Consider the following 26,902-nt stretch of genomic DNA (forward strand, 5'->3'; position numbering starts at 1 on the left):
AAGACAAAATAGAACTAATTGCTTTCAAATTTCTTGTGAGGATACCTTAAATCTAACAATAAAAATCAAAAGAGAAAAGATGGGCAAATTGAAGGGTATTTTTAAAAGAGAAGACAAAAGCGGGGTACCTGGGTGGCTCAGTGGGTTAAAGCCTTTGGTTTAAAGCCTTTGGCTCAGGTCATGATCCCAGGGTCCTGGGATGGAGCCCCATAGTGGGCTCTCTGCACAGCGGGGAGCCTGCTCCCAGCTCCCCCACCTATTTGTGATCTCTGTATGTCAAATAAATAAAATCTTAAAAAAAGAGAGAGAGAAGACAAACAAAGAGAAAAAATTTTTCATGTATGATGGAGTTAAAGATTTTGTATAAAGAGTTTGTATAAAATAAAAAAATCTAAATTCGAACAAAATGGGCAAAGTGCACACAAAAACTTTTATTTTAAAAATACGATTAAAGGGATGCATGGCGGGCTCAGTCTGTGAGCGTGTGGCTCTATCTCAGGATTATAGCTTCAAACCCCACCTTCAGTGTAGAGATTACTTAAAAAAAATAATAAAATCTTCAGAAAAAATTAAAATAAGAAAATAGAAATGCAATTAAAGGATAAAGAAATTTATGTTCCAACACAGGAGAGATATTTTGTTAAGTACACTTGTTTTACAAATGTTAAGTCAGAGGCTGTGTGGCATGGCCAAAGGGTGTGAGTGCTGTGGCCAATCTCCCGGAGTTCAAATAAATCCAACTTTGAGACTTCTGGTAAATCCCTTTTGCCCGTTTCTTTATCTATCAAATGGGCAAATTCTATCTCGCAGGGTTATTGTGAGGATTAAATGAGTCATCACATGTAAAGGGATCAGTATGGTGCCTGGCTTTAGTAAACAATAACAAAAGTTAGCAATTAGTTCAATTGCCAAATTCTGGGGAAGCTACAGATGAAATGAATACTTTCCCACCTTGATGATGGCAATGTAATTGTTTGGCATTTTGTATCAAAGCCATCAAAATACTCATTGATTTAGTAATTCCACTGCTAGCCATCTTTCCTAAGAAAATTACGTGGAATGCAGAAAAAACCTTATGCAGAAAACCATTATTGGTAATAGGTAAGCACTGTCAGCAAACTAAACATTCAACAACTGAGGAGTACGCTGTGATATACAAATTCAAAAGCAGCCATTAATGATGGCTAGTAAAAACTATGTGGTAATAAAACTTTTTTATATAGTAACTTTTGAAGATCGCCAGTGCAACAGTGTTGCAACACTACGAAATATTTGAATAGAAGAAAAACTTCCAGGACTTTCCAAATGTTGATAGTTGAGGGAAGGGTGCTTGCTGATTAAGGTGCATTTTTGTGGTATCTATTCTGATCCACTGATTTCTCTTTTGACTATTACTGTAGCACCATAGTATTTAACAACTGAAATTTTATTGTAATTTTCAAATATAGAAAGGCAGTTGATTTCTAAAGGAGCTCTTTTTTCTTCAGAGGAACACTGCCTCATTGCCTTTGCTGGTGACAACAGAAAGTGAAATAAGTATCAGGGGAACACAGCTGAGGTGAGCCTTTGGGGGCCCAATCATCACATCCCATATATAGCATCTGTTCCCACTGTACCTGCACCTGCCCCCCAGCTTTTGGGCCACAAAAAAACATTTGGTAAATATCTGATATACTTTTTTGGCACCAGGCCTGTTGTACAGTATAGCAACTGTAAAGTTTGGCTTAAATCTACTTGTGAATTTGTGTATTTCAAGGGAAACTCTCAACAGGCAATATTTTCTTCTCATACTTAAAAAATTAGTTCTGAAATATCACAAACAAACCTAAAGCACTCATGCACACTTCTTTTAAAAGTTTTTTTTTTGGATGGGCACCTGGGTGGCTTAGTCCATTGGGCATCTGACTTTAGTTCACTTCATGATCTCAGGGTACTGGGATGGAGCCCTGCATGGGGCTCCCCTCTCAGTGGGGAGCCTTCTCCCTCTGCCTCTGCTTCTCCCCCTGCTTGTGCTCTCGCTCAAGTAAATAAATAAAATCTTTTAAAATAAATAAATTTTTTTTGGATATAAAACTTATGAACATTTAAATACTAGGTATAAGAGCAATTTAATTGTATATTTACTATAACTGTATTTCATCAAACCTAGGTTGTCATCAATTGTAACACGCATCCTTATTTCAGAGAAGCTGCATCTCAGAAATTATGAACTAGAGTAATTAACTACACAGCAGTGATTAACTCCATGGGCTGCATGTGGGAGGTTCAGGGCATGAATATTAACCCATCTATCTATTCTTATCAATGCGACCTTTAAATTATGCTCTGGCTTGGTTGATATAAAGATATCTATAAATTAAAGTTGTAAAACAATATAATATTAAGCAGCAGGCATACTGTGATGAGTAGGATAAAGAACCAGATGTTTCAGACTGACATAAAAAAGTGGCAGTATATTTTTAGCAGCTGTGTCATTCTTATTTAAACATAAGTTCCTAAAAATAAATTAAGCACATAATTATAAATTTCACTCATTTAAAATAAAGAAATGACACAAGAGAACTATAGGCCAGTATTTCTGATGAACATAGGTGCAAATATCCTCGACGAAATACTAACAAACTGAATCCAACAATACATTAATAAAAATCACTCATCACAATCAAATGTGATTTACTCCCAGGATACAATGGTGATTCAATATTCACATATCAATCAATGTGATACATCAGTTAAGAGAAAGGATAAAAATTGTATGATCATTTCAATAAATACAGAAAAAGCATTTGACAAAGTACAACATCCATTCATGATAAAAGTCCTCAACAAAGTAGGTCTAGAGGGAACACACCTCAACATAATGAAGGGCATATATGAAAAACCCACAATAAACATCACCCTCAATGGGGAAAAACAGAGCTTTTCCCCTAACATCAGGAACAAGACAGGATGTCCACTCTCACCACTTTTATTCAACATAGTACTTAGTCTTAGTCTCAGCAATCAGACAAAAAGAAATACAAGGAATCCAAATCGGTAAGGAAGAAGTAAAATGTTTTACTATTTGCAGATGATGTGATACCATATATAGAAAAGCCTAAAGACTCCAAAAAATTACTAAAACTGTTAAGTGAATTGAGTAAAATCATAGGATATAAAATCAATGTGCAGAAATTTGTTGCATTTGTACATACTAATAATGAAAGAGCAAAAAGAGAAATTGAAAAAACAATCCCATTTACAGCCATACCAAAAATAAGACCTATGAATAAACCTAACCAAAGAGGTGAAAGAATTATACTCTGAAAACTGTAAAACACTGATGAAAGAAATTGAAGAGAACACAAACAAATGGAAAGAAATCCCACATTCGTGAGTTGGAAGAAAAAACATTGTTAAAATGTCTATCCTACCCAAAGCAATCTACACATTGAATAAAATCCTTATCAAAACACCAACAGCATTTTTTGCAGAACTAGAACAAAAAAAATCCCAAGATTAATATGGAACCACAAATGGAACCTTGAATAGCCAAAGCAACTTTGAAAAAGAAAAGCAAAGCTGGAAGTATGACAATTCTGGATGTCAAGTTACAGTACAAAACTGTAGTAATCAAAACAGAATGGTACTGGCACAAAAACAGATACACAGATCAATGGAACAGAACAGAAAACCCAAAAATTAACCTACAATTATATGGTTAATCTTATTAAATCAGGACAGAATATATCTAATCGAAAAAAGATAGTTTTCAACAAATGGTGTTGGAAAAACTGGTCAGTAAGTGGTAATAAAACTGGACTACTTTCTTACACCACACATAAAAATAAACTGAAAATGGATTAAAGACCTAAATGTGAGACCTGAAAACATAAAATTCCTAGAAGAGAACAAGGCAGTAATTTCTCTGACATCAGCCATAGCAATGTTTTTATAGATAGGTCTCCTGGGACAAAGGGAATTAAAAACAAAAATAAACTACTGGGACTACATCAAAATAAAAAGCTTCTGTATAGTGAAGGAAATAATCAACAAAATTAAAAGTCAACCTATGGAATGGGAGAAGGTATTTGCAAATGACATATCTGATAAAGGGTTAATATTCAAAATATATAAAGAACCTATACAACTCAATACTAAAAAAAAATACAATTACAAAATAGGCAGAAGACATGAACAGCTATTTTTCCAAATAAGACATCTAGATGGCCAACAGACACATGAAAAGATGTTCAACATCACTCATCATCAGGGAAATACAAATCAAAACCATGAGATACCATCTCACGCTTGTCAGAATGGCTAAAATTAACAGCACGGGAGACAATAGATGCTGGCAAGGATACAAAGAAAGGGAAACCCCTCACTCTGTTGGCGGGAAAGCAAAATAGTGCAGCCACTCTGGAAAACAGTATGGAAGTTCTCAAAAAGGTAAAAATAGAACTATCCTATAACCCAGCAACTGTACTACTAGGTACTTACCCAAAGGCTACAAACATACTGACTCGAAGGGGCACATGCTCCCTGACGTTTATAGCAGCATTATCAACGACAGGCAAATTAAGGAAAGAACCCAAATGTCCACTGACTGATAAGTGGATAAAGAAGATGAATTCATAAATACAGTGGAATATTACTCAGCCATCAAAAAGAAGTCTTGCCATTTGCAAGGACATGGATGAAGCTAGAGTGTATTACGCTAAGTGAAGTTAGTCAGAGAAAGAAAAAAAACCATATGATTTCACTCATGTGGAATTAAAGAGAGAAAACAGATGACATATGGGAAGGGGAAAAAAGAGAGGGAAGCAAACCATAAAAGAGACTACAGAGAACAAACTGAGGGTTGATGGAGGGGCGGTAGGCGGGGAATGGGCTAAATGGGTGATAGGTATTAAGGAGGGCTTAATACCTATTGTGCTGAATGTGATTAAATTCTACTCCTAAAACTAGTATTACACTGTATGTTAACTAATTAGAACTTAAATAAAAATTTGGAAAAAAAAAAAAAACATTAAAAATAGAACTCCTGGGGTGCCTGGGTGGCAGTCTGGTTAAGTGACTGACTTTTGGTTTCAGCTCAGGTCGTGATCTCAGGGTAGTGAGATTGAGCTCTGCATCAGGCTCCACGCTCAGCACAGAGTTGGCTTGAGATTCTCTCTCTCCTTTTCCCTCTGCCCCTCCCACTCATGCTCTCTCTCTCAAATAAAGAAATAAAACTTAAAAAAAAAAAAAAAAAAAAAAAAAAAGAACTACCCTATGATCCAGCAAACACACTACTGGGTATTTATCCAAAGAAGACAAAAACACTAATTCAGAAGGATCAATGCACCCCTTTGTTTACAGCAGCATTATTTACAATAGCCAACATGCAGAAGAAGCTCTATGGTTCATCGATAGATGAATGGATAAAAAAGATGTGGTGTGTATACACACACACACACACACACACACACACACACACACACACACAAAATGAAGTATTATTCAGCCATAAAAAAGAATGAAATCGTGTCATTTGCAATGACATGGAGGGAGCTAGAGAGTATAGTACTAAGTGAAATAAGACACAGAAAGACAAATACCTTATGATTTCACTCATACATGGAATTTAAGAAACAAAAGCAGCAAAGGAAAAAAAGAGAGAGAGAGAGAGAGAGAGAGAGAGACAAACCAAGAAACAGATTCTTAGTTACAGAGAACAAACTGATGGTTACCAGAGCAGAGGTGGGCAGAAGGCAGAGGCACCTGAAACAGGAGATAGGGATGAAGGAGGGCACTTGTGATGAGCACCCGGGGATGTATGGAAGCGTTGAATCACTGCATTATACACGAGACTAATATAACACTGTATGTTAGCTAAAGTGGAATGAAAATTAAAGAAAATAAATTAAATATATCTAAGATACATCTGGGAATAAAAACAAGAAGATACAGAAAAATGTGATTAGCACGATTTTACATTTGTACAAAATAAATCAATACAAAAAACACATCAAAAATAAGACAAAACAAAATTTGCTTTATGTCATCCTAAAGTATGCAAACTGTACTCTGATAAAAACGTGAGACTTTTTTTTATGCCTTCCCCAGAAAAATACAAATTGTACCCTGAATTTGAGTTACCCCCACATAGTATATGGAGCTACAGAGAAACATAAAACCTCACCTCAGAGCTATTGATGGCCAAAGCTTGAAGGAGCAGTTTAGTGGCATCAAGATGGAGACCATAGTGAATCAAAAGGTTGGCCAAGTTCACAAGAGGAATGTCCTGGTATTGAAGTGGAGCCAAATTCAAAGCTCTCTGAAGACAGGCAATAGCAAAAGTGCTGTTTCCTACTGCTCTCCAGTAGAGTCCAGCTTCATTGAGTATCAGCCAGACGGGGGCATTTGGCTGAAAAACCCAAAATACCTCAGTTGCTGAAAGAATACAGTACTAGTTCCAACAAGGATTTTTAATGCATGCATTTTAATTTTTAATTACAAATACTAAGCATTTAAATTTCAGCTGTCTAAAGCAGGAGACTTACCTTATTAATAGCATGAAATAAGAATGACCCAATTTCTTCTTCTGGGATAGTATAGTTATTAATACGGGAAAGCAAAATCTGAAAACATCAAAAGGAAGACTGACTCAATTGAAAATAAGAGGGAAGACATTTGAGAAAATTCTATAGATAGCAGTCTTGAGCTCCTCAGGAACAGCTAATTTGAATAGACATTTATAATCATGTATTTATATATATAAAACATGAGGTCATCACCAACAGGTGTTGACCTGCTTACATGAAAGCCCTAGTTTCCTCTAACTAAAACATGTTACAAGATGTATACCACATACACATACCCCTTTAAAGTCAACCTAAGTATCCAAAATCAAAAGAGAAATTATTCAAAAGACAACAGCATGTAATACCCAATGGCAACAAAAACCTTCTATCTTTCCTAGCTGGAAAACCACTAGATCTGCAACTATGCTATGTTCTTGCAACACGTGTGTAACTGTGAGTAACTCTAAGGTGGGGATCATGGTCTATTTATCTTTCCTAGCAATCCAAACAGTGCCTGGTACATAATGTTTTCCGCCTCAGTAAATGTTTGTTGACCGTCAGTAGTAACTGTTCACAGTTTTAAAATTAAGTTTTAAAAAGGTTATTGTGATGGTCTGTTTTCTCTGCAAAAAACTAATCTTTCATTTGTATCTCTGGAATGGTATCTAATGTAGAATTTCTAGTCAGTAATACAACACTTAGTTATACATAACTAGCAGGAATTAAGGTACAATGCATAATGGAATTTATCTATAGTATCTGTAAATTCATACAAATTCATACAAACTTCCAAGGACCTTACATAAGGCCACAGGGTTGAAAAGGCCACAAAGAGAATCTTCAAGCTTTCAATTTATACAGACTCCTGGAGACTTGGAGGATGCAAAGCTAAACTGAAGGGGTCAGAATGGCCCCCAGTAGATGAGCCCCATCAAGTAAACAGAGAGTTCTGTGTTGCTCATCTTTGCGGCACTCTTATTTGAGAGAATGCTCATGTGGTCTGCGTGAGCAGCCCTGAAGCACATTTCCCTGACACTCCTTCAATAGCATGAAAGTCTTCTTAATGATTCCACCAATGCTTTAACAGTTTTAAAAAAACTTCACGTTCAATAACTGCCTTCTATCAAGTTTTCGTTCCACCTAAGAGGCTTGTGAAGTCACCCAGAATGGACGGCAATGAACACCAGCCTAAGTGAGCCTTACTTTTCGTGCATGGTCATCTGGCATTTTGGCTTTCAGATCCATGCGGACCTCTAATTCTTTGACTAAGTAGGACAGAGTCTGGCTTTTTCTGAAGTCAGTTATGGAACAGTCAGGGGTTTGGGCCTCTTCTTCTGAAGAATAATCATCACTGTTGAGTTCGTGGATCCTGGCACAAGAAAAAGGAACAAGATTCTTATTTTCAAAGTTTGGGTGATTTCAAGATAAAGACTTAACCTTTCAAGTCCAAGGTTGGTGCTCTCAAAGAACTGCCAGATGACAATCATGCAGAATCAGGTGCTTTGCCAAATCCATCAGCACTTGCCTGAGTCCTTTGTTTTCCGGTGGCAGAAAATACGTTGGTAATTCCCCGCCAAGAGGGACTCTAGGATAGCTTTCTGCACAATCTGCTCTTTTAGGCCAAAGAATATGCTGTTTGTCCTAATAAACAGAAAAAATTTCTCATAAATTTCCTTGCATTCAATATTTCGACATGCTAAATAAACTTTTAAAAGAATATAAATATATTAAGATAACTGAACAATTTCATATTTAAAAAAACCTGTAGACACTGTTGTAGACTCTATCATGTTCCTTCTACCGAAGACTGTTAGTCTATGTTAGTAATTCTACCTGCTTTACCATAGACTGGTTCAGGGTTGGGCAGACCTAAGTCGGCTGAGCCCCATGAGATACAAGGAGAGGCTTGCTTGGGGCTTCTGAGAAAGAAAAGCCAGTCTTTGTCTCCTTTGCCACATAGGAACAAAGAACACGTTGCTCCAAGTTGCTGCAGGCTGTTACCTCATGACCATGAGGAAGACAAGCATTAAGATGAAACCTATACCGGGGATGGCAAATTAAAAAAAAAGGAAAGAAACGGGTCCCTGATGATATCACTGGCCCATTTAATCAACCAAACCCAAAGCTTGCTCTCATCTCTGGACTTTCTGTAATATGAGGCATATTTTCTTTTAAGCCGGTTTAAAGTAGAGTTTATGATTTGTACCTGAAAACATATATGAGCTTAAAAAACTGGCACAGAAAACTACTTTTCCCTGAACTAAGATGGTTTCTTTTCCAATGCCAAAATTTAACAATTGTTTTGATATGTAAAATGTTCATTTTTCTAAATATAAATAAGATACATCAGAGGCTTATTAAACTTAAATCTTGGAGTTATCAAACTTTTGGGAATTTATTTTACACAGAATTAAATCTAAGTGGCTATATTAATTCTGATAGAATATTAACTGGACTAAATTCTAAAAATTTAATACTGAATAAAAAATACATGGTATCTGTCCTCATACCTTGGTATCCCCATGGGCTAACATACAATTATTTCTTAGCTAGTCAGAAATACATATTTATTGGGGCGCTTGCATTGCTTAGTCGGTTAAACATTTGCCTTTGGCTCAGGTCACAGTGCCACAGCCCTGGGATCAAGTCCCACTTCGGGTGCCCTGCTCAGTGGGAAACTTGTTTCTTCTCCCTGTTCCTCTGCTACTTCCCCTACTCCCCCTGCCTGAGCTATCTCTCTCTCTCAAATAAATAAAATCTTAAAAAAAAAAATACATACTTATTAACTTATTATCTGTATCATCTGATAGAATACAAGGTCCAGCAAAGAGCTCGCATACCGTATCCACAGTACCAGCCTGATGCACAAATAGGAGCTCAATAAAAGAATGCTGATTAAAAAGTGAAATATAGCTGGCCCTTGAAAAGCACAGCTTTGAACAATGCAGGTCCATTTATACGTGGATTTTTTTTTTTTATAAATACAGTGCAGTACTATATATGTATTTTTTCTTCCTCATGACTTTCTTAGTAACATTTTCTTTTCTCTAGCTTACTTTATTGTAAGAATACAATACATAATACCTACAACATAAAAAAAAGTGTTAATCTACTGTTTATGTTCTCAGTAAGGCTTCGGTCAATAGTAGGCTATTAGTAGTTAAGTTTTTGGGGAATCAAAAAAGTTATACGCAGATTTCTGACTGTGGGGGGGGGGGTCGGACCCTCTAGCCCCCATGTTGTTCAAGGGTCAACTGTATATAGAAGCATATACTTAGGTCAAGTTTAGAAACTTTTGAGGGTTGGTAATTATACTCAGAGCCCAAAGTTTTGAACCAAAATTGGAGTGTCTATATGCCTCACTTGATTGGGAGGAAGACCTCAAGGCAGACCCTGTGTCTTGCTAATCTACTACCTAGGAGAATGCCTTGTGTTTAATAGAAGTTGACTAAGTGTTTGCTGAGCTAAGCTCAACAGTGATAAGGACCATCACTGCTTTCAGAAATCTTGTCTGAGAAAAATGCTTCATCATCCTTTATTCACTCACCCTATATGCATCAGAATCCCTGCCCCAGATCCAGAGAATGGAATGGGCTACAGGAGAAGACTTGACCAAATCACTGATATCACTCTGATTTGCCTGAACATCAAAGTTCACAGACATCATACTGGAGGTTGATGAATCCTCACCAAACTAGAAAATGAAAAGAAAAGTTGAATCAAACTAGAAGCAGAAAAGAAGTTGTGATTAAGATTTAATCCAACTCAAAATCTCAGTGAATACTCAAACCCAGAAGGAAATCTGAAAGTAGGTCAGTAATAAAGTAATCAGAGCTTTACATTTTTAGAACTAGGCTCCAACACTAGTCTCTCAGAAAATGCATAGTTTAGCAACTTTTAATCAACTATTTTATTGGAGTATGAGAAAAATGGCATGGATTCTTTCTTTCTTTACTGTCCCTTTACTTCCCTTCTGTGATTTAGTCTCTTTTAAGTTTAAACATGAGCTGATTATCTAAGATGTTTGGCTCATTATTGCCCTCCCCTGTCTAGACTAAAATGATCGGTACTCTATAGAATTAGTGTGCTATGTGAGAAGCAAGGAACTTGAAAAAGGGCTCTCAGGAGTTTAATATAGCTATGACTTAGGCATTATAACCATTATACAATCAACTCCCAATAGAAATATAGCCTCCCTCCAAACCAAGGTAAATCAATGCTTGATATTCTTAGGGGATACCCCAATTCCTGTTTATTTCTAAAACATTGTTAGATAAGGGAATGGGACCAGGATGGGAGGGAGTAGAAAAGAATGGATTCATTCACTATATAACAGAGATGCAACTTATGGATATATAATACTGAAGCTACACTAGTACAGGGGAGTCTTCCAAATGGTCTTCTTGAGACCATCATGATAACCAAAAGTCACCTTGGTTTCAGTCTGTGTCATCTGTAAATATTATTCCCTTTTTCCCCCTTAAAATAATGTTTGGATTTAAGACAGGGAGCTATAGGGGCAGCTGGGTGACTTAGTCAGTTAAGCATCTGCCTTCGGGTCAGGTCATGATCCCAAGGTCCTGGGACTGACCCTTGCATCAGGCTCCCTGCTCCATGGGGAGCCTGTTTCTTCCTCTCCCTCTGCTGCTCCCCCTGTTCGTGATCTCTGGCCCTCTCTCATAAATAAAGAAATATAATCTTAAAACAAAAAAAAGACAGCTATAATATCAGCTGTGTAAGTGTGATCTCCCTTTACTGTGTTTGAAAACTAAACATGGGATACTGTTAGGAACTAGTTGACAAAAATCATGGGAAGCATTTGGTCTTCATTATTAATACTCCCCTAAACGGCCTCTTAATTTTTGCTTCTTTTTCTCAATGAGTTCTGGGTTTTTTCAGACTAAAGAGTACTAATTCTTCATCGTTTGTCCTCCTATAGAAGCTGTTCTGATCTATTAATTATCTTAACTGCTCATCTCTGGAAATTCCTGTATCTATGATTAAAGATATGATAGGTTTCAATAGGATATGATAAACTTCACTTTATTTCCAACATCCTTTTGGATGATATTTGGAACTCTGGTTGTGCTTACTATCTGCTATCAGTCCAATTAGATGCCCTCTGGTATCATTAAATATATGTATTATTTCTTCCCAACTAGTTAGCCTAGGATTGTATGAATATGACTTCATGCATATGTGTGTGTGTGTGTGTGTGTGTGTGTGTGTGTGTGTATACACACATGTCTATGTATGGATACTCACAGAGAAAGAAAGAGAGAGAAAATACCCATGCCATGTAGCAACAGTGCTTAATAAAAATTTTCTGTTGATAATGATCATTTTGTTAATGTTTTTAGTTGAAGCAACATAACTGGACTGATGACTCAAGGAAAGAGCATGGCTACTCTTTCCCAAATTTTAAATTACTGGTCTTACTCCAGCAAGTTAAAAGGGAGATGAAGGCTTTGAGTTAAATACAGCCCAATCTAGCTCTCATGGTAAAGGAGAAAAGAAACAAAGACATATACAGCCTGTCCTTGGGGGGACTGGAAATGTCATGCAAGAAGTAACTGAGTACTATCTATAAAATCTGACTTCATAAACACACTCAAAATCTTAAATTAGTAACAAATTTGGGGATCAAATATACAAGGAATCAAGGGGGAAAAGCGATATTAAGCAGTATTACTCTTAGATATGCAAAGTTATAAGAACTAGAAGACAGCAAGAAAAAGACCTGAACATGGTCCACATTTTCAAAAATATCTCCACGATGGTAGCGCACAGGTTGGTCCCACTGGCAATGTAAACTATGCTGCTGGTTGACCAGACGGCATATCTGATGATTTCCTGGAATAAGAAAAGAAATTACAATTTTTGAGAAACATCAGCAACGCCAACATGGTTTCTTTGGTCTGAGTCACTTCGTTCCAGAGCCTGGCAAAGTACTTACACAGGGGGTACCATACACGGAAACACTCATTAATAGTTAGCTAAATTAAATCGTTCTAAAGAAGTCTCAGTTTCTCTAACTATAAAAAACAAAGGGGTTCCACTAAATCACCAAAATATCTTCTGGTAATTACATTCTGTGACAGTAAAATCTATCAATTACATTGTTTTAAGAGACTTTTGCCATCTCTCTGGAGACAATCTGCTTTATATACTTCATAATTCTGTTTCAAAATTATTACAAGAGCTCTGGTTACATTGTAATATAGAGCAAGCAGTAAATAACCCAAAGAACTGAACATATTCTTTATACTCAAAATAGTAAAGAAAACCTAGTACGTGGATTATAAAACGGACTTTAAATGGTCACAGCTAAGGTTCAAAGATTTAAGAGACCTTCCATATCAATATTCTATTAATTTATTCTTTGGTGTCAGCTGTTAGATCTGCTCCCTTAGGGTTTTATTAGAAGTGAAACATTCTGGATATAACCAAGTCGCTGATATCCTGTCAACCCAAGTGTCCTTAGACAGTGGTTCTAACTTCTGGGTCATGGACTCTGAGAGATTTTAATAAAAGCTATATGCCTTCTTCCCAGAAAAAAAATTGTGTACATACATATTACAGCATATAATTTTGGGGGAGGATTTCGGAATCTCATGAAATTAATCCACTGACCAAAGTTAAGAGTTCCTGCTTGAGACAAATTCTAGCCTAAAATCTTACTTCTAAAATAAAATATTTGTTTTTAAGGGAGGAAGAAAAATAAGACAGCCTTATTGCCAGTGTTGGCTTGACAGTAGATGGTTTGTTTCAAGGGTGTGTGTGGCTTGTGTTTACTTGGTATAAGGCCATGTTACTCACATTGTGTTTTCAGACCAGCAAAAACAGACATCAAATAGGAGCTTGCTAGAAATTCAGAATCTCAGGTCCTACCTCAGAAGAATCTGTATTTTAACAAGGTCTCCAAGAGATCGGCATGCTTACTAAATCAAACAACTGTTGTTAAGACTTCTAAGATTGAAAAGATTTAATTTTTACTTTAAAATGTGAATTAAAAAAAAACTTGATGAAGACTCGATTTTAAGACTGAGGGAAGTCATAAGCACAACTTTATACTGCTTTAGGGCTACACAAAAGTTATAAAAGTAGAACATGCTAGAAGTAAACTTCCTAAACTGTCTTTATTTGGAATTAATACTCACCTAACTGTGCCTCTTTTGCCATCTGTGTCTCGTGGATGATATTTCTTAAGATTTGCTCTTCCTGAATCAGCTTATGTTTTTCTAGGATCTCCTGTTGTCTCAGGTAGTGGTCATGCTGTTTTTGATATTCTTTCAACTCATTCAGTGTTCGCTGGAGGGATCTTAACATTTTTTAACACCAGGAAAAAGTTATAGAGCTTTAAAATGGAATTTTTAGAACTTTTTAAAAAAATTATTTATTTATTTATTTATTTGACAGACAGAAATTACAAGTAGGCAGAGAGGCAGGCAGAGAGAGGGGGAAGCAGGCTCCCTGCTGAGCAGAGAGCCTGGTGCGGGGCTTGATCCCAGGACTCTAAGATCATGACCTGAGCTGAAGGCAGAGGCTTAACCCACTGAGCCACCCAGGTGCTCCTAAAACTGAATTTTTAAACTCACATACTGTATAGATTTTTTTCTGGTCCTCAGCAATAATTGCTAGTTTTTTCCTTTTAACATACAACCACTGCACCACAAATTTAAAAATAATGGGGGCAAAATAAATCTATTATTTTATTAAAAGTTAGTGGCAAAAAGATGGATGCAAAGTTCTTCCCTTACAAAGGGCTCTTTTGACATTAAATGGTGTGTTGGACTGTTCAGGTACCCAAAAGATATAGCAACACACTATAAATCTTGACATATTCAACAACTATTCTATTTCATATTCATACATATTGACATATTCAACAACTATTCTACTTCCCCCCACAAAGTCTGTGTTAGTTCTACTGCCACCTTTTCATCTTTTCTTTTGATTCTACATAAAGACAAGGTTAAGAGAAAGGGCCAACAGCACCTTGCTCTTAACCTCTAGCTCCTTGTGTTTGTGGATTTTTGGAAAAAAACCACACAAACCCGGCTTAGAAACACATTTTGTGTACCACCTGGTATCAATAAATCAGCTGCCTGATTATATTCAGTCACAGAATCATTTTTACCTACTACATCATAACATATGGAGATTTACGAGCTGTACAGATTGTGTACGGGAGAACCAATTTGCTCAGCCAGGACAAGTTCTGATCAGGTGTAATAGAAGTCAGTATAAACAAGTAAGTGGTCATTCCTTCCTTTTCACCACATTATGCTTTAAAATGATTGGAAAATAAGGAAATGCAATAGTTTAATGAGTTCTAAATCTCCATTTAATTCTCTAATAATCAAAAACTACCTCAAAACATGGAGGCTAATTCCGTAAGAATAATTCATTTCAAGTTATGTGAAGTTTCCTAACTGGCCCTACTATTTATGGAATCAAATACATTTTTATTGAGTATATTGCAAGGACCAAGTACAACAGCACTTCATCACTGCACAATTTACAGAAATTGGATTAAAATATGGGCCAAATAATGTTTCTCAGTGTCACTTAACTAATGTAACATTAGTCCAATCCTAGCATCTAACGGGGAGAAAGAGCAAATACAGCATGTGCAAGTTATTTTTCTGACAATGTATTCTGTGGAAACTAAAACATAACCGAATTTCTAATTATCTGGCAGTGCCCCTACTCCATCATAAAAGTAACTGATGGTCAAAGTATAAAGACCTAAATGACAGAATTTACTGCAAATATTCTCTAGTTCCTGGAACTCATACTATTAAAGATTCCTCTACACAACCTCTGAGTTGTGCTAACCCACCCTGGATCTGAAGAAAAGGGATAGGACTAGCAGCAGTGAAGAGGTGTTTTTAATTCTTATGAACAAATTAACACGGGCATTACCCTACACGGGTCTAGCTTATGGTTCTAGAGTGCTATGGCTTCAGTAACATTTTCTCTCCCAATTACCTATGTTGAGCTTCCAATTTCTGCTCGAGTTTTTGCTGACAAAGGACAGCATGCTTCCTCTTTATAGCTTGCTCAAAGCCAGGTTTGGCCTGCAAAGCATGGTCATAACAGAGCACTGAGTGGTTATACTCCCCCAGCATCTGAAGAGACAAAAACACACACACACACACACACACACATACACATATACACACACAGGAGGAAAACATTAGTCACGGCATGGTTGGACCTGCCCAAGCCCCCTAACGACTTACAAGATCACACCTACATCTCACTCTACGGTGAACATTATTTTTAATAATTTTGTTTTGTTTTATTTATTTATTCATTTGAGAGAGACAGAGAGACAGAGCACTAGCAGGGGGAGGGACAGGGGAGAGGCAGAGGGAGAGGGAGCAGCAGACTCCCCACTAAGGTAGGAGCCCAAGGTGGGGCTTGATCCTGGGTCCTGGAGATCATGACTTGAGCCAAAGCAGACGCTTAACCATCTGAGCCATCCAGGTGCCCCTGGTGAACACTATTTTTGATCAGTGACCAAATCCACAACATAAGATATGCTGTAAGATTGCTTAACTAGAAAGTAGTGCTATCTTCAGAGGGGTACTCTGTAGGAATTTAAGACTCCTATCAATTTAATTATTTTTCTTTTTTGTCAAGAGGCTAGGACCATTACGATACATTATTATGTTGAGGTATTTTCCCCCTAATTTCTTCATTTCCATTCCCTTTTCCTCGTTCAGACCAAAAGAGGGAAAAAAGGTAATTTTTTAGTTGAAAATAAAATTTTTTTAAAAAGAAAAGGAAATAGCAACTGGTTTAGCTCATGAAAACACAAAGTTGTATTTACTGCATATATATTTCCCAAAGTGTAATAGCTGGTGAAGAAGTCACTGTCATCCAGGGCTGCGTGGACCACCACAGCAGCATCTGCAGAGAAGTGTGCTCTGTGCAGCACATTTGCCAAGTTGACCAGGGCAATGTCTTTATTGTGCCTACAAGAGAAGGAGAGGTGCAATTCGGTGTTAGGAGAGACGCGTGTGCTCCGTGACTCCGTGTAACTATTTAACAAGAGAACATTACATTCGAAGTTATTGAACTTAGAAAAATAACTTTGAGTGTACTGATAGAAAAAATAATTGAAGAAAATCCTACTGTTCCATTTTTATATAACTGATGGTGCTTATTCAATCTGACAGCTATGAATTTTGCCATAGAAATAAGGTTGGGCAGATACTTTATGGCTGTAAAATGTATTTAGGGCTCATTATTTGCTTTGAGAAAAATTTAATTTATGCTAATTCCTCCAGGCAAGGTCCTTATCGTCAAGTTTCAAGTGAACCAGAGGGCCTCTACATTATATATTTTTTCCTTAACGGAAATCAGAAAGATACTGTGCTATTAACAACGAAACTCTTTGACATCTGTCATTTTTTTGTGATGGGACTAAATTCTTTGAACACATACAGAGGAGAGTGTTAAGTACAACACAATGCTTCTTCATATTGCTTTCTTATGTGCTGCTTCTTTACCAGTCTTGATTTATATGGAGAGTCAGGAAATCCAGAAAGGGAGAAAACTTACCTGGAAGAGAAGTGAAGTGCTCGCATGGCACATTCCACTACTTGATATGGCTCATTCTTTATTCTCCAATAAAATGAAGCCATATTATACAGTACCCATGAGGAAGAATTCTAGAGATTAAACAAATAAGAGAACAATCCAACACAACTCATCACACTTTCTTCGACTCAGAATGTTCAAAATCAGCACCTTCACTATTCTGCCTCTTCTGAAATATAAGCTGAAGAACAAGACATTACACCAATGAATAAGCAGGGGACAAAGTACCAAGAAACTACATCTGTCAAAGGAGCCTCCTGATCACCAGCAGAGCAAGTATGTGCCTTCAGGTGTCATCTCCATGGAGAGACCACTCAAATTCAAGCTCTTGCTCCAAGAGGGAAATTAAGCTGAAAAGCCCACCAAGTGACCCAAACTTGTTGATTCCTATTTCAGGACTTTAGAAGTTAGGACCTAACCTACTTAGAAATGCCAGTTGTTCCAACATGAAATTCCTCAAGTTAACAAAGTTTCCTATTTATTTAAATATCTGAATGAAGGTACATATGTAAGCAAAAGGCAGGCTTATCCTTTTGTAAACAATGAATTTTTATTTGTTCTTCTTTCATCTGTGTTCACAATCCAAACCTTCACTGTTAAAAATTATGTCTTTAGTATAGAGTAGTAAGTGTATTATTTAGTGAAGTTAAACAGAAATTGAGATAGGTTTGCTTCTTCTGTGGCTTGGATTCATAACATATACTAATTTCAACCACACAGAGGTCTAAACACTGAACTGGACCATACAAAAACTCAGTGTAAATCGTTTAAGCCCATGTAGAGAAATTTCAAATTTGGCATGGCAAAAAGAAGTCATATGAAGTTAAAAAAAAAGTTATAAAATTTAAGATAAATTGGGTAAAGTATATATGACAACTACTGTTTACTATCTTTAATACATAAAGAGCTCTAAAAAAGAAAGACAAGAATACAAGACAAAATACAAGAGAATATGGGTCAAAAACATGCAGAGACAAATTCAAAAGTTCAAAACAATGGGCAATTAGCAGGAAAATGATGTATAACTTAATGAAGAATATAAAGAAAAAAGATACAAATTTTCCTTTTATAAATTCGCAAAGATTAAAAAGAATGCCCACTCATTGTGGGCTATACTTTGAGTTGTGAGTATATTAACTTCAGATATTAACCGTAGAAATGTTAGGTGAATGCAACATTTCTGGGGCACAGTTTGCAACATTATGTAAAAAGCCTTAAAAGATGATTACACTTTGATGCCCACAATTCCACTATTAAAATTTTAGGGGCACCTGGGTGTCTCAGTGAGTTAAGCGCCCAGCTCTTGATTTGGCTCAGGTCATGACCTCAGGAAAATGAGATGAAGCCCTGCATCAGGCTCGGAGCGCAGAACCTGCTTAAAGAATCTCACAATCCCTCTCTCTGCCCATCACCTGCCTACCGCCCCTGTGTTCTCGCTCTCTTAAAAAAAAAAAAAAAAAAAATTACGAAAATAACTTTTAACTATAAAGATGTGTAAAAATAAAAATAAAAAGATTACATTGTAAGATAGTAATGATCTCTGAATTTTTTTTTAATTTTCTCTTTTCTAGATTTATGTAGTCTGAATTTTTTCCACAAGGACAAATTATTTTCTTCAAAAAGAGTTATTTTTAATATTAAAACTAAGTATAATTCTGCATTAATCAGCTTTAAGTATTCCCTCTTCAAGAAATGTATAGAATTTGCAAGTGATGCAAATAAGGGTATAACACTTGTGTATGTTGTTAAGGGATATGTGCCACATTCTTTCAGATCTGACTTAAGACTTAGGTTTCAGTCTGTTTTGACAGCCCTTTGAGAAAGTTTTTTTCAAATTAACAAATGCTTTGATTTTTATCTCTTACATTCAGACTTTGTGAATTGGGACCAAAAAAATCGATTACAAATTCTATAGGAATAAGTGAAAACACTGTGATAAGTAGACTATGATGGTCTATACATGTGTGTGTATGTATGTATGTGTGTGTGTGTATATATATATATATATATATATATGTATGAAGTATATATTGGAATATATTGGAAGTAAGAGAAATCACAATATATTGGAAGTAAGAGAAAAACACATCTTTAAAGGAGAAATTTTTCTGTAAGATTTCTCATAAAATTTCACCGTCAATACTTTCTCCTCTTGGACACCTTTTCCCTTGGCTTTTAGGAGACCGCATTCTTCTGGATACCCTTTTGGATCTCTTTTGCTGAACTCTCCCCCTATGCTTGACAGCTAACTATGGAAGGACCAGGGACTCAGAGTGGCCTCTTCTCAAACTTCCCTCTCCTCTAGATGAGCTCATCCAGTCCCATGGCTACAAACACTCCCTACTTAACTATCCTTTATCTATCTATCCAGCTCTGAACCTCCTGGAGCTCAAGTCTCTTCTAGGTATTTTTTTAAAAGATTTTATTTATTTATTTGACAGAGATCACGAGTAGGCAGAGAGGCAGGCAGAGAGAGAGGGGGCAGCAGGCTGAGTGCCTGATTCATTTTCTTTTTTTAAAAAATATTTATTTATTTATTTATTTTAGATTTATTTATTTATTTGAGACAGAGAGAGCAGGCGCAGGAGAGCACAAACAGTGGGAGGGGCAGAGGAAGAGGCAGACACAGACTCCCTGCTGAGAAGAGAGCCCCAGGCAGGGCTCAATCCCAGGATCCTGGGATCATGACCTGAGCTGAAGGCAGAGGCTTTAACCCACTGAGCCACCCAGGGGCCCCAGGTATTTCAAAATTTAATGTGACAAAGCAGACTCTATCTTCTGTTCCTCTACCCCAACACTGCTCTTCCTTCAAGTTGTTCATGCCAGGACTTCAGGAATTATTCTCAATTCCTCTATTCCCTTCATTCCCCACATCTAACTCATCAGCTTCTAAACTTCTAAACATTTCCTGAAACAGTTTAAGTCCCTCCATTTCCAATACTAACCATTTTAGTCCAAGCTATGTCATCTCTCTCATGAATTACTGCCCACAGCCTTAGAACTAGTCTCTCTGTTTTCAGTTTGGGTTCCTTCAGTCATTTCTCCAACTAAGTTTAAGAGTATATTTTTAAAAATAGTAATTGCGGGGCACCTGGGTGGCTCAGTCGTTAAGCGTTTGCCTTCGGCTCAGGTCATGATCCCAGGGTACTGGGGTCCAGTCCTACATCGGGCTCCCTGCCCTGCAGGAAGCCTGCTTCTCCCTCTCCCCTCCCCCTGCTTGTGTTCCCTCTCTCACTGTGTGTGTCTCTGTCAAATAAATAAATAAAATCTTTAAAAAAAAATTAATTGAATTATGTCATTCCTCCACTCTAGCCTCCCAGCACTCAAGTCTCAGCGCACAGAGTCCTTACTCTAGTTTTCAGAGGCCTGCTTAGTCTGGCCCTGGTCTACATCTTTGGCTCCTTTCCTCTCCTTTCCTCACTAGGCTCCAACCTTAGGGAGCTTCACCTGTTAAAGACTGAATTTTGGTGTCTCTCCCTGCCCCCCGACCCTGTCAATTTACATGTGGAAGCCCTAACCCCCAGTGTGACTGTACATGAAGACTGGGCCTAGAACGAGGTGCTAAAGGTTAAATGAGATCCTAAGAGTAGGGCCCTAATCCAATAAGGCCAGTTCCTTCATAAGAAGAGGAAAACATATCAGATCTCTCCCCCCCCCACACACAGAGAAGGGGACATGTGAGGACACAGTGAGAAGGTGGTCATCTGCAAGGCAGGAAGAAAGTCCTCAGCAGGAATGAATCAGCCAGCACCTTATCCTGGACTCCCCAACGTTCACAACTATGAGAAAGAAGTTTCTGTTGTTTAAGCCACCCAGTCTGTGGTATTTTATGATGGCAGCCTAAGCAGACTACTACACTACTGAGCTCATAAAGTCTTCAGAGCCTTTGCCTTGGCTTAGAATGCTCTTCCTTGACTGCTGACTTTTGGTTCCTTCTTGTCATTCAGGTATTAGCTTAAATTTCACCTTTAGAGAGAGGATGACCCTAACTGTTCAATCTAAAGTAGCCACACAATTACCCTCTACCTTAATTTTCTATAGAGAACTTACCACTATGATCTATTTTCAACTAACCATCCTCTGAAGGTATTTTAAATCCTAGGCCAGTTTTCCTAGGTAGTTTTTATTACTCATCAAGTTCTGGGGATGCAATGTTTTACATTACCTTCAGAAAAACAAGATGAAGACAGTAACTTGGCTGTAAAATCATCAAAATATATATATATGTCGTATTTGAATAAACATATAAACATATAATAAACTCTATATAAATGTTGCCCGTTCACATTTTACCTAGTACCATTATAATACTGCTTAAAAACTAGCCTCCATTTTGGGGCACCAGGGTGGCTCAGTCAATTAAGCATTCTGCTCTTGGTTTTGGCTCCAGTTGTGATCTCGGGATCATGGGATTGAGCCCTGCGTCAGGTTCCACACTGGGTGTGGAGCCTGTTTCAGATTCTCTTTCTCTTCCTCCTCCTCTGCCCGTTACCCCGGCTCTTATGTGCCTGCTCTCTCTCTCTTTAAAAAAAAAAAAAAAAACAAAAAAAAACTATTTATTTATTTATTTATCGGGGCTGGGGGGGTAGAGAGAGAGCCCACAAGTCGGCAGAGTGGCAGGCAAAGGCAGAGAGAGAAGCAGGCTCCCCACTGAGCAAGGAACCCGATGCGGGACTTGATCCCTGGGCCAAAGGCGGCTTAATTGACTGAGCCACCCTGGTGTCCCTCGCTTACTCTTTTTTGAATAAATGAATAAATAATTTTTTTTTTTTTAAGAAAGGAAAGAAAGAAAGGGAGAGAGGGATGGAGGGAGGGAAGACACTAGCCTACATTTTATGATACAACTCAGACACAAGAAGAGTTAAAAAAAAAAACCTGCTTTCTAAATTCCCACACGTCATGCTGAATGACACATTTAATTTCTTGTGTGCTGTTACGTAATTTAATTCTCTATTTCATGTTTTTAAAAGTAGATGGTTCCTTAAAAGAAAATTATCAGAAGACTTTATTGTTGGTAGTGATTGTTTTCTTGTCCAGAGAACAGTGATGATCTATGTACTGGGTAAATATTTCAAAGACGCTAATGTTAAATTTTCTTTCACATTCAAAATATATAATCTAGCCTATAAGCCCTGTTGTTTATGTTGGCTTATAATTTGCTTTTTCATGAATTAGTTTAAATAAAACTTTTGGCATCCCTTCCTGGTAGAGGGGACTAGACTACCAATGTTTCTCCCTAGCTTTGAACCATATAGTTTATATTAATGTAACCATATTTAAAATCACTCTCTAGACAAAAATAATCTAGGCAGATTATTTTCTGAGAAAAAAAGACCGTCTGCACACAGAATCTCTAGCCCTTTCAATCACTGATGACTTACCTTCTGCAGCCCTTCATGAATGAGGTGACCTATGTCATCTATACTTCTTCCTAGTCGTTTAGATAAATATGTGAAGATTGGATCTTCTTTAGGTAATAGAGGTGCAGAAAGATTAACTCTCTCTTGTACACCCTGAAGAGAAGAAAAAAAATGAAAAAAACAAAACAAAAACCACACACCCAGAAAAAGGAGATCATAAGACGAAAGCTCACAAGTAACTCAGTATCTTATAGCACTTATTTTAAAGGAGTTTTAAGAAATAGGAGATGTTTGTAAAATTATAAATCTGTTTGGAAGGGGAGAAGAAAGAAAAAATATTTATAAGCAGGAGACTAAATTACAGAAAAAAATGTAAAAAAAAAAAAAATCCCAAATCTCTCTACTTACTCGTAGATGTTGAAAAGCATGTATACTATATGGAAGTTCTAGAATTTTGGTACAATCAGGTTGCTCAGGGTCTGGAGGGACAGGAGATTCTGTGTCTATATAATCTTCAGGGCTAAAATCAAGAAGCCAGGGGCAATAAATCAATGAAAGGTGAAAAAATGTCTAGTTTTTCCCTGACTGAACTATACTCTCCTAGCATCTCATCTTTACAACCAGTATTAGTCCACATTCAACCTTTCTCACACAGCAACTGTTGGGAGGCAGTATTTTAGGAGTTTAACTTAAAGGAGATAAATCAAAAGAGAGAAAACAGCAGGTAGACCAAAGAATGCCAGGATTATGAACTTTTTAAAAAGTTTTTCAATATTCTTCCCAGAAATGTTAAACCGATTTACACTTCTGTTGACAGCCTCTCCACATTTTTACTAGTTACTGATTTTTAAATATTTTTTCCAATTTGAGAGGTGAAAACTATCTAAATGGTTTATTTTGTACTTACTTGATCATTACTGAGAGACAGATCTTCCACATGTTTGTTGGCCATTTGTATTTCTTTTCCTATAAGTTGTTCAATCTTCTGTGGTATTAAGTATTTTTAATTGATATTTAAAAGTCCTACATGTATTTTAAACTTTCAAATTTCAATAAACTCATCTGTGACTGAAGCTTATCCACTTTGATAAATAATTTCTTACCAATCTGAGAAAGGTCTATTCAGGAAAACATTAATTTTATTTCTGGAAAGAGAATTTCTTTACCTGATGTCTTTGCTTTCCAAAGTTATGTATGTGCCATCATACAGATCCAGGTCCCCTAAGGGCACCTTGGCTTTGATGCAGTCTGGATCCTCTTTATTATGTCTCTGTTCCAGTCCAGTATCTCTGTCCTCATTCTCTTCTATATGAATTTTTTGAGCAACTAATTGCTTCTGTTGAGAAGACAATGAGAACACAATGGATTTTTCTAATATTTCAGTCTAGACAACACATAAGAGAAGGGAGAATTTAATGTGTTGAAGTCAGAAAAATCCTCTATGAAGGAAGATAAGGATTCTGAACACAGAAGTCCCCCCTTACCTGTAGGGGTATATTCTAAGACTCCCAGTGGAGACCCAAAACCACAGATAGTAATAAAACCTATATATACTGTATTTTTTTTAAAACATTTTATTTATTTATTTGTCATAGAGAGAGAAGCGAGAGCGAGCACAGGCAGACAGAGTGGCAGGCAGAGGCAGAGGGAGAAGCAGGCTCCCCGCCAAGCAAGGAACCCGATGCGGGACTCGATCCCAGGATGCTGGGATCATGACCTGAGCCGAAGGCAGCCGCTTAACCAACTGAGCCACCCAGGCGTCCCTATACTGTATTTTTTGCTATACATATATATCTATAATGAAGTTTAATTTATAAATTAAGCACAGTAAGAGATTAACAATAACTAATAATAAAATAGAACAATTACAACGTTATACTGTAATAAAAGTTAGGTGATGTGGTCTTTCTCTCAAAGCATCTTATTGTACTGTACTCATCCGTCTTGGGGTAATATGAGATAATAAAACGCCTACATGATAAGATGAAATAAGGTGGATGATGCAGGCATTGTGACACAGTGTTAGACTATTATTGACCTTCTGAGGATAGGTCAGAAGGAGGATCATCTGCTTCTGGACCAAGGCTGACCCATGGGTAACTGAAACCACAGAACACAAAACTGTGGATAAGGGGGAATTAATTTGCTGATATAAATAAGCTTCTCTAAACAGGTGTCCATATATAGAAAGTAATATTATATGACATTTATAATAATGGCAGCTGAATACCTTCATAATAGATCTCTGACTACCTATAAAGCTGCATCTATCAATCTAACTTCCCTGGAACAAAATGGCTCAGAAATTAAAACTACTTTGAATTGTCCATACATCGTATTTCAGTCCTTCAAGATATCCAGCATGTTGATAATGTGGACTGGAATAATTTCCCCTAATGTCCTGTACTCCAGGTAAATTCCTGCTACTCACAATTTTTTTTAAACATATCGAATTATTACATAAAAACCTATGTTTCCACCACCCACATCTACCATATGATAACATTTGCCATACTCATTTCAGATTTTTTAAAAAGGAAAAACAAGGTAGTTGAAACCATTCTTTACTGCCTTCAAAATCCCTCTCTCCCTTCCCAAAGTTACCACTATGCTGAATTTGTTTGACGTATCATTTCTGTGTGTATCTTTATAAAATATCACTTTATTACACTTATTCTCTTAAAATATTATGCATATATATCCATATATATGTCCCAAATCAACATCTAACATTGATTTCTACCTTTAAAACCTTTATGTTAACAGGATCATCCCATATCATTCTACAACTTATTTTTTTAACTTCATGTTTTTAGGATTTAACTACAGTGATCAGTATAGTTCTAAATTTTTCATTTTAACAAACATATAAAAATGTTTTTATCCACTTTTCTGTAAACCTTTAGGTTGCTTCTTTATCTTTTTGCTACTAAAAATGCTGTGATATTCTTATAAAAGCCTCCTGCTGCACATGTGTAAAAGACCCAGAAGGGGTAAAAATATGGGACGCAGAGGTCATATGGGATCCACATTTTCTGATTTAGGTACTTTCTGCCTTTCAAAGTTGGTATAACCACTAGAATTCTACCAACAGATAATGACAATACCCATATCCCCACAAACTTACCAACATCACATTTTTAATTTATGTCAACTTGATGGGCATTAAATGTTATGATTATTGGGGTAGACTGTATTATTCTTTTTTTTTTTTTTAAAGATTTTCTTTATTATTTATTTGACAGACAGAGATCACCAGTAGGCAGAGAGGTAGGCAGAGAGGCAGGCAGAGAGAGAGGAAGGGAAGCAGGCTCCCTGCTGAGCAGAGAGCCCCACGCGGGACTCGATCCCAGGACCCCGGGACCACGACCCGAGCCGAAGGCAGAGGCTTCAACCCACTGAGCCACCCAGGCGCCCCTAGACTGTATTATTCTTAATGAATCTGCTGCAACTCCTTACAAAGGAGCCTACACATCACTGTTCTGCTGAACTCAGATGTGGCCAGTATGACTCACCTTGACACATATAACATGAGATGTGCAATGGAATCCTCTGAAGAGAAACATGTTTAGAACCAGTGTATGCTTTACTATGTTCTTTTTTTTTTTAAGATTTATTTATTTATTTGATCGAGAGAGAGAGAGAGAGAGAGAGAGAGAGCACAAGTAGGCAGAGAGGCAATCAGAAAGAGAGAGGAATCAGGCTCCCTGCTGAGCAGAGAGCCCAATGTAGGGCTCGATCCCAGGACCCTGAGATCATGACCTGAGCCAAAGGCAGAGGCTTAACCCACTGAGCCATCCACACGCCCCTACTATGTTCTTTCTTTTCCTTCCAGTACTGAGAATGGCAGTATGCCAGACAGCGGCTGTGCTGTCAGCCTGGGTTCTGGCATTTGGACCAGAGTGACATTTAATACGACCTCATTGTTTTAAGCCATGAAGATTATTGGGATGTTACTAAATGATCTGTTTCTACTTACTCATTCCCTCCCGACTCTTTCCCTGTAGGTAGGCTGTACTATACATTGCCCTATGACTTCAGGCTTGTCCATGTGACTTGATCTAGACGATGGAATGTGAGTAGAAATGACGTCACTTCTAAGTAGAAACTTGAAACAGGCTCGTATGTTTGGTTACTCTTCCTTGAACCTCTAGCTTCCTCCATGAAATAACACTGAGATTTTTGGGACTATCTGTTGCAAAAGTTGTCATATACTGCAAAATGGAGCCTATCTTAACTAATGCAATCATTAATCTGATTGAACATATTTTCATATGTTTGTATTTTATAACTTGACTTTCCAAATCTGCCTATTTTTCTCCAGTTTTTTTAAATTGATTTGCAGAAATTTAGAAGAGTGATTTTGTAAACTCGGTCTTT

General features: G+C 37.1%; 1 protein-coding gene across 2 annotated transcripts in view; it reads right to left on the reverse strand.

Moving 5' to 3' along the window:
* Positions 1 to 26,902, reverse strand: part of LOC111149515 (tetratricopeptide repeat domain 17) — a 119,433-nt gene that overhangs the window by 68,563 nt on the left and 23,968 nt on the right. For both annotated transcript variants that reach the window (XM_022506613.1, XM_022506612.1), the window contains exons 3-15: positions 23,689 to 23,858; positions 22,931 to 23,042; positions 22,544 to 22,675; positions 17,124 to 17,233; positions 16,390 to 16,534; positions 15,543 to 15,682; positions 13,709 to 13,869; positions 12,289 to 12,401; positions 10,096 to 10,242; positions 8,074 to 8,189; positions 7,752 to 7,917; positions 6,528 to 6,605; positions 6,167 to 6,391 (exon numbers count right to left, since the gene is read on the reverse strand). In XM_022506613.1, the coding sequence (XP_022362321.1) occupies positions 6,167 to 6,391; positions 6,528 to 6,605; positions 7,752 to 7,917; positions 8,074 to 8,189; positions 10,096 to 10,242; positions 12,289 to 12,401; positions 13,709 to 13,869; positions 15,543 to 15,682; positions 16,390 to 16,534; positions 17,124 to 17,233; positions 22,544 to 22,675; positions 22,931 to 23,042; positions 23,689 to 23,858 (1,815 nt within the window). The remainder of the gene's footprint in view (positions 1 to 6,166; positions 6,392 to 6,527; positions 6,606 to 7,751; positions 7,918 to 8,073; positions 8,190 to 10,095; positions 10,243 to 12,288; positions 12,402 to 13,708; positions 13,870 to 15,542; positions 15,683 to 16,389; positions 16,535 to 17,123; positions 17,234 to 22,543; positions 22,676 to 22,930; positions 23,043 to 23,688; positions 23,859 to 26,902) is intronic.

This window comes from Enhydra lutris, unplaced genomic scaffold (genome assembly GCF_002288905.1).
Source record: "Enhydra lutris kenyoni isolate GAN:26980312 unplaced genomic scaffold, ASM228890v2 scaffoldscaffold22, whole genome shotgun sequence".
NCBI classification, from domain to species: Eukaryota; Metazoa; Chordata; class Mammalia; order Carnivora; family Mustelidae; genus Enhydra; species Enhydra lutris.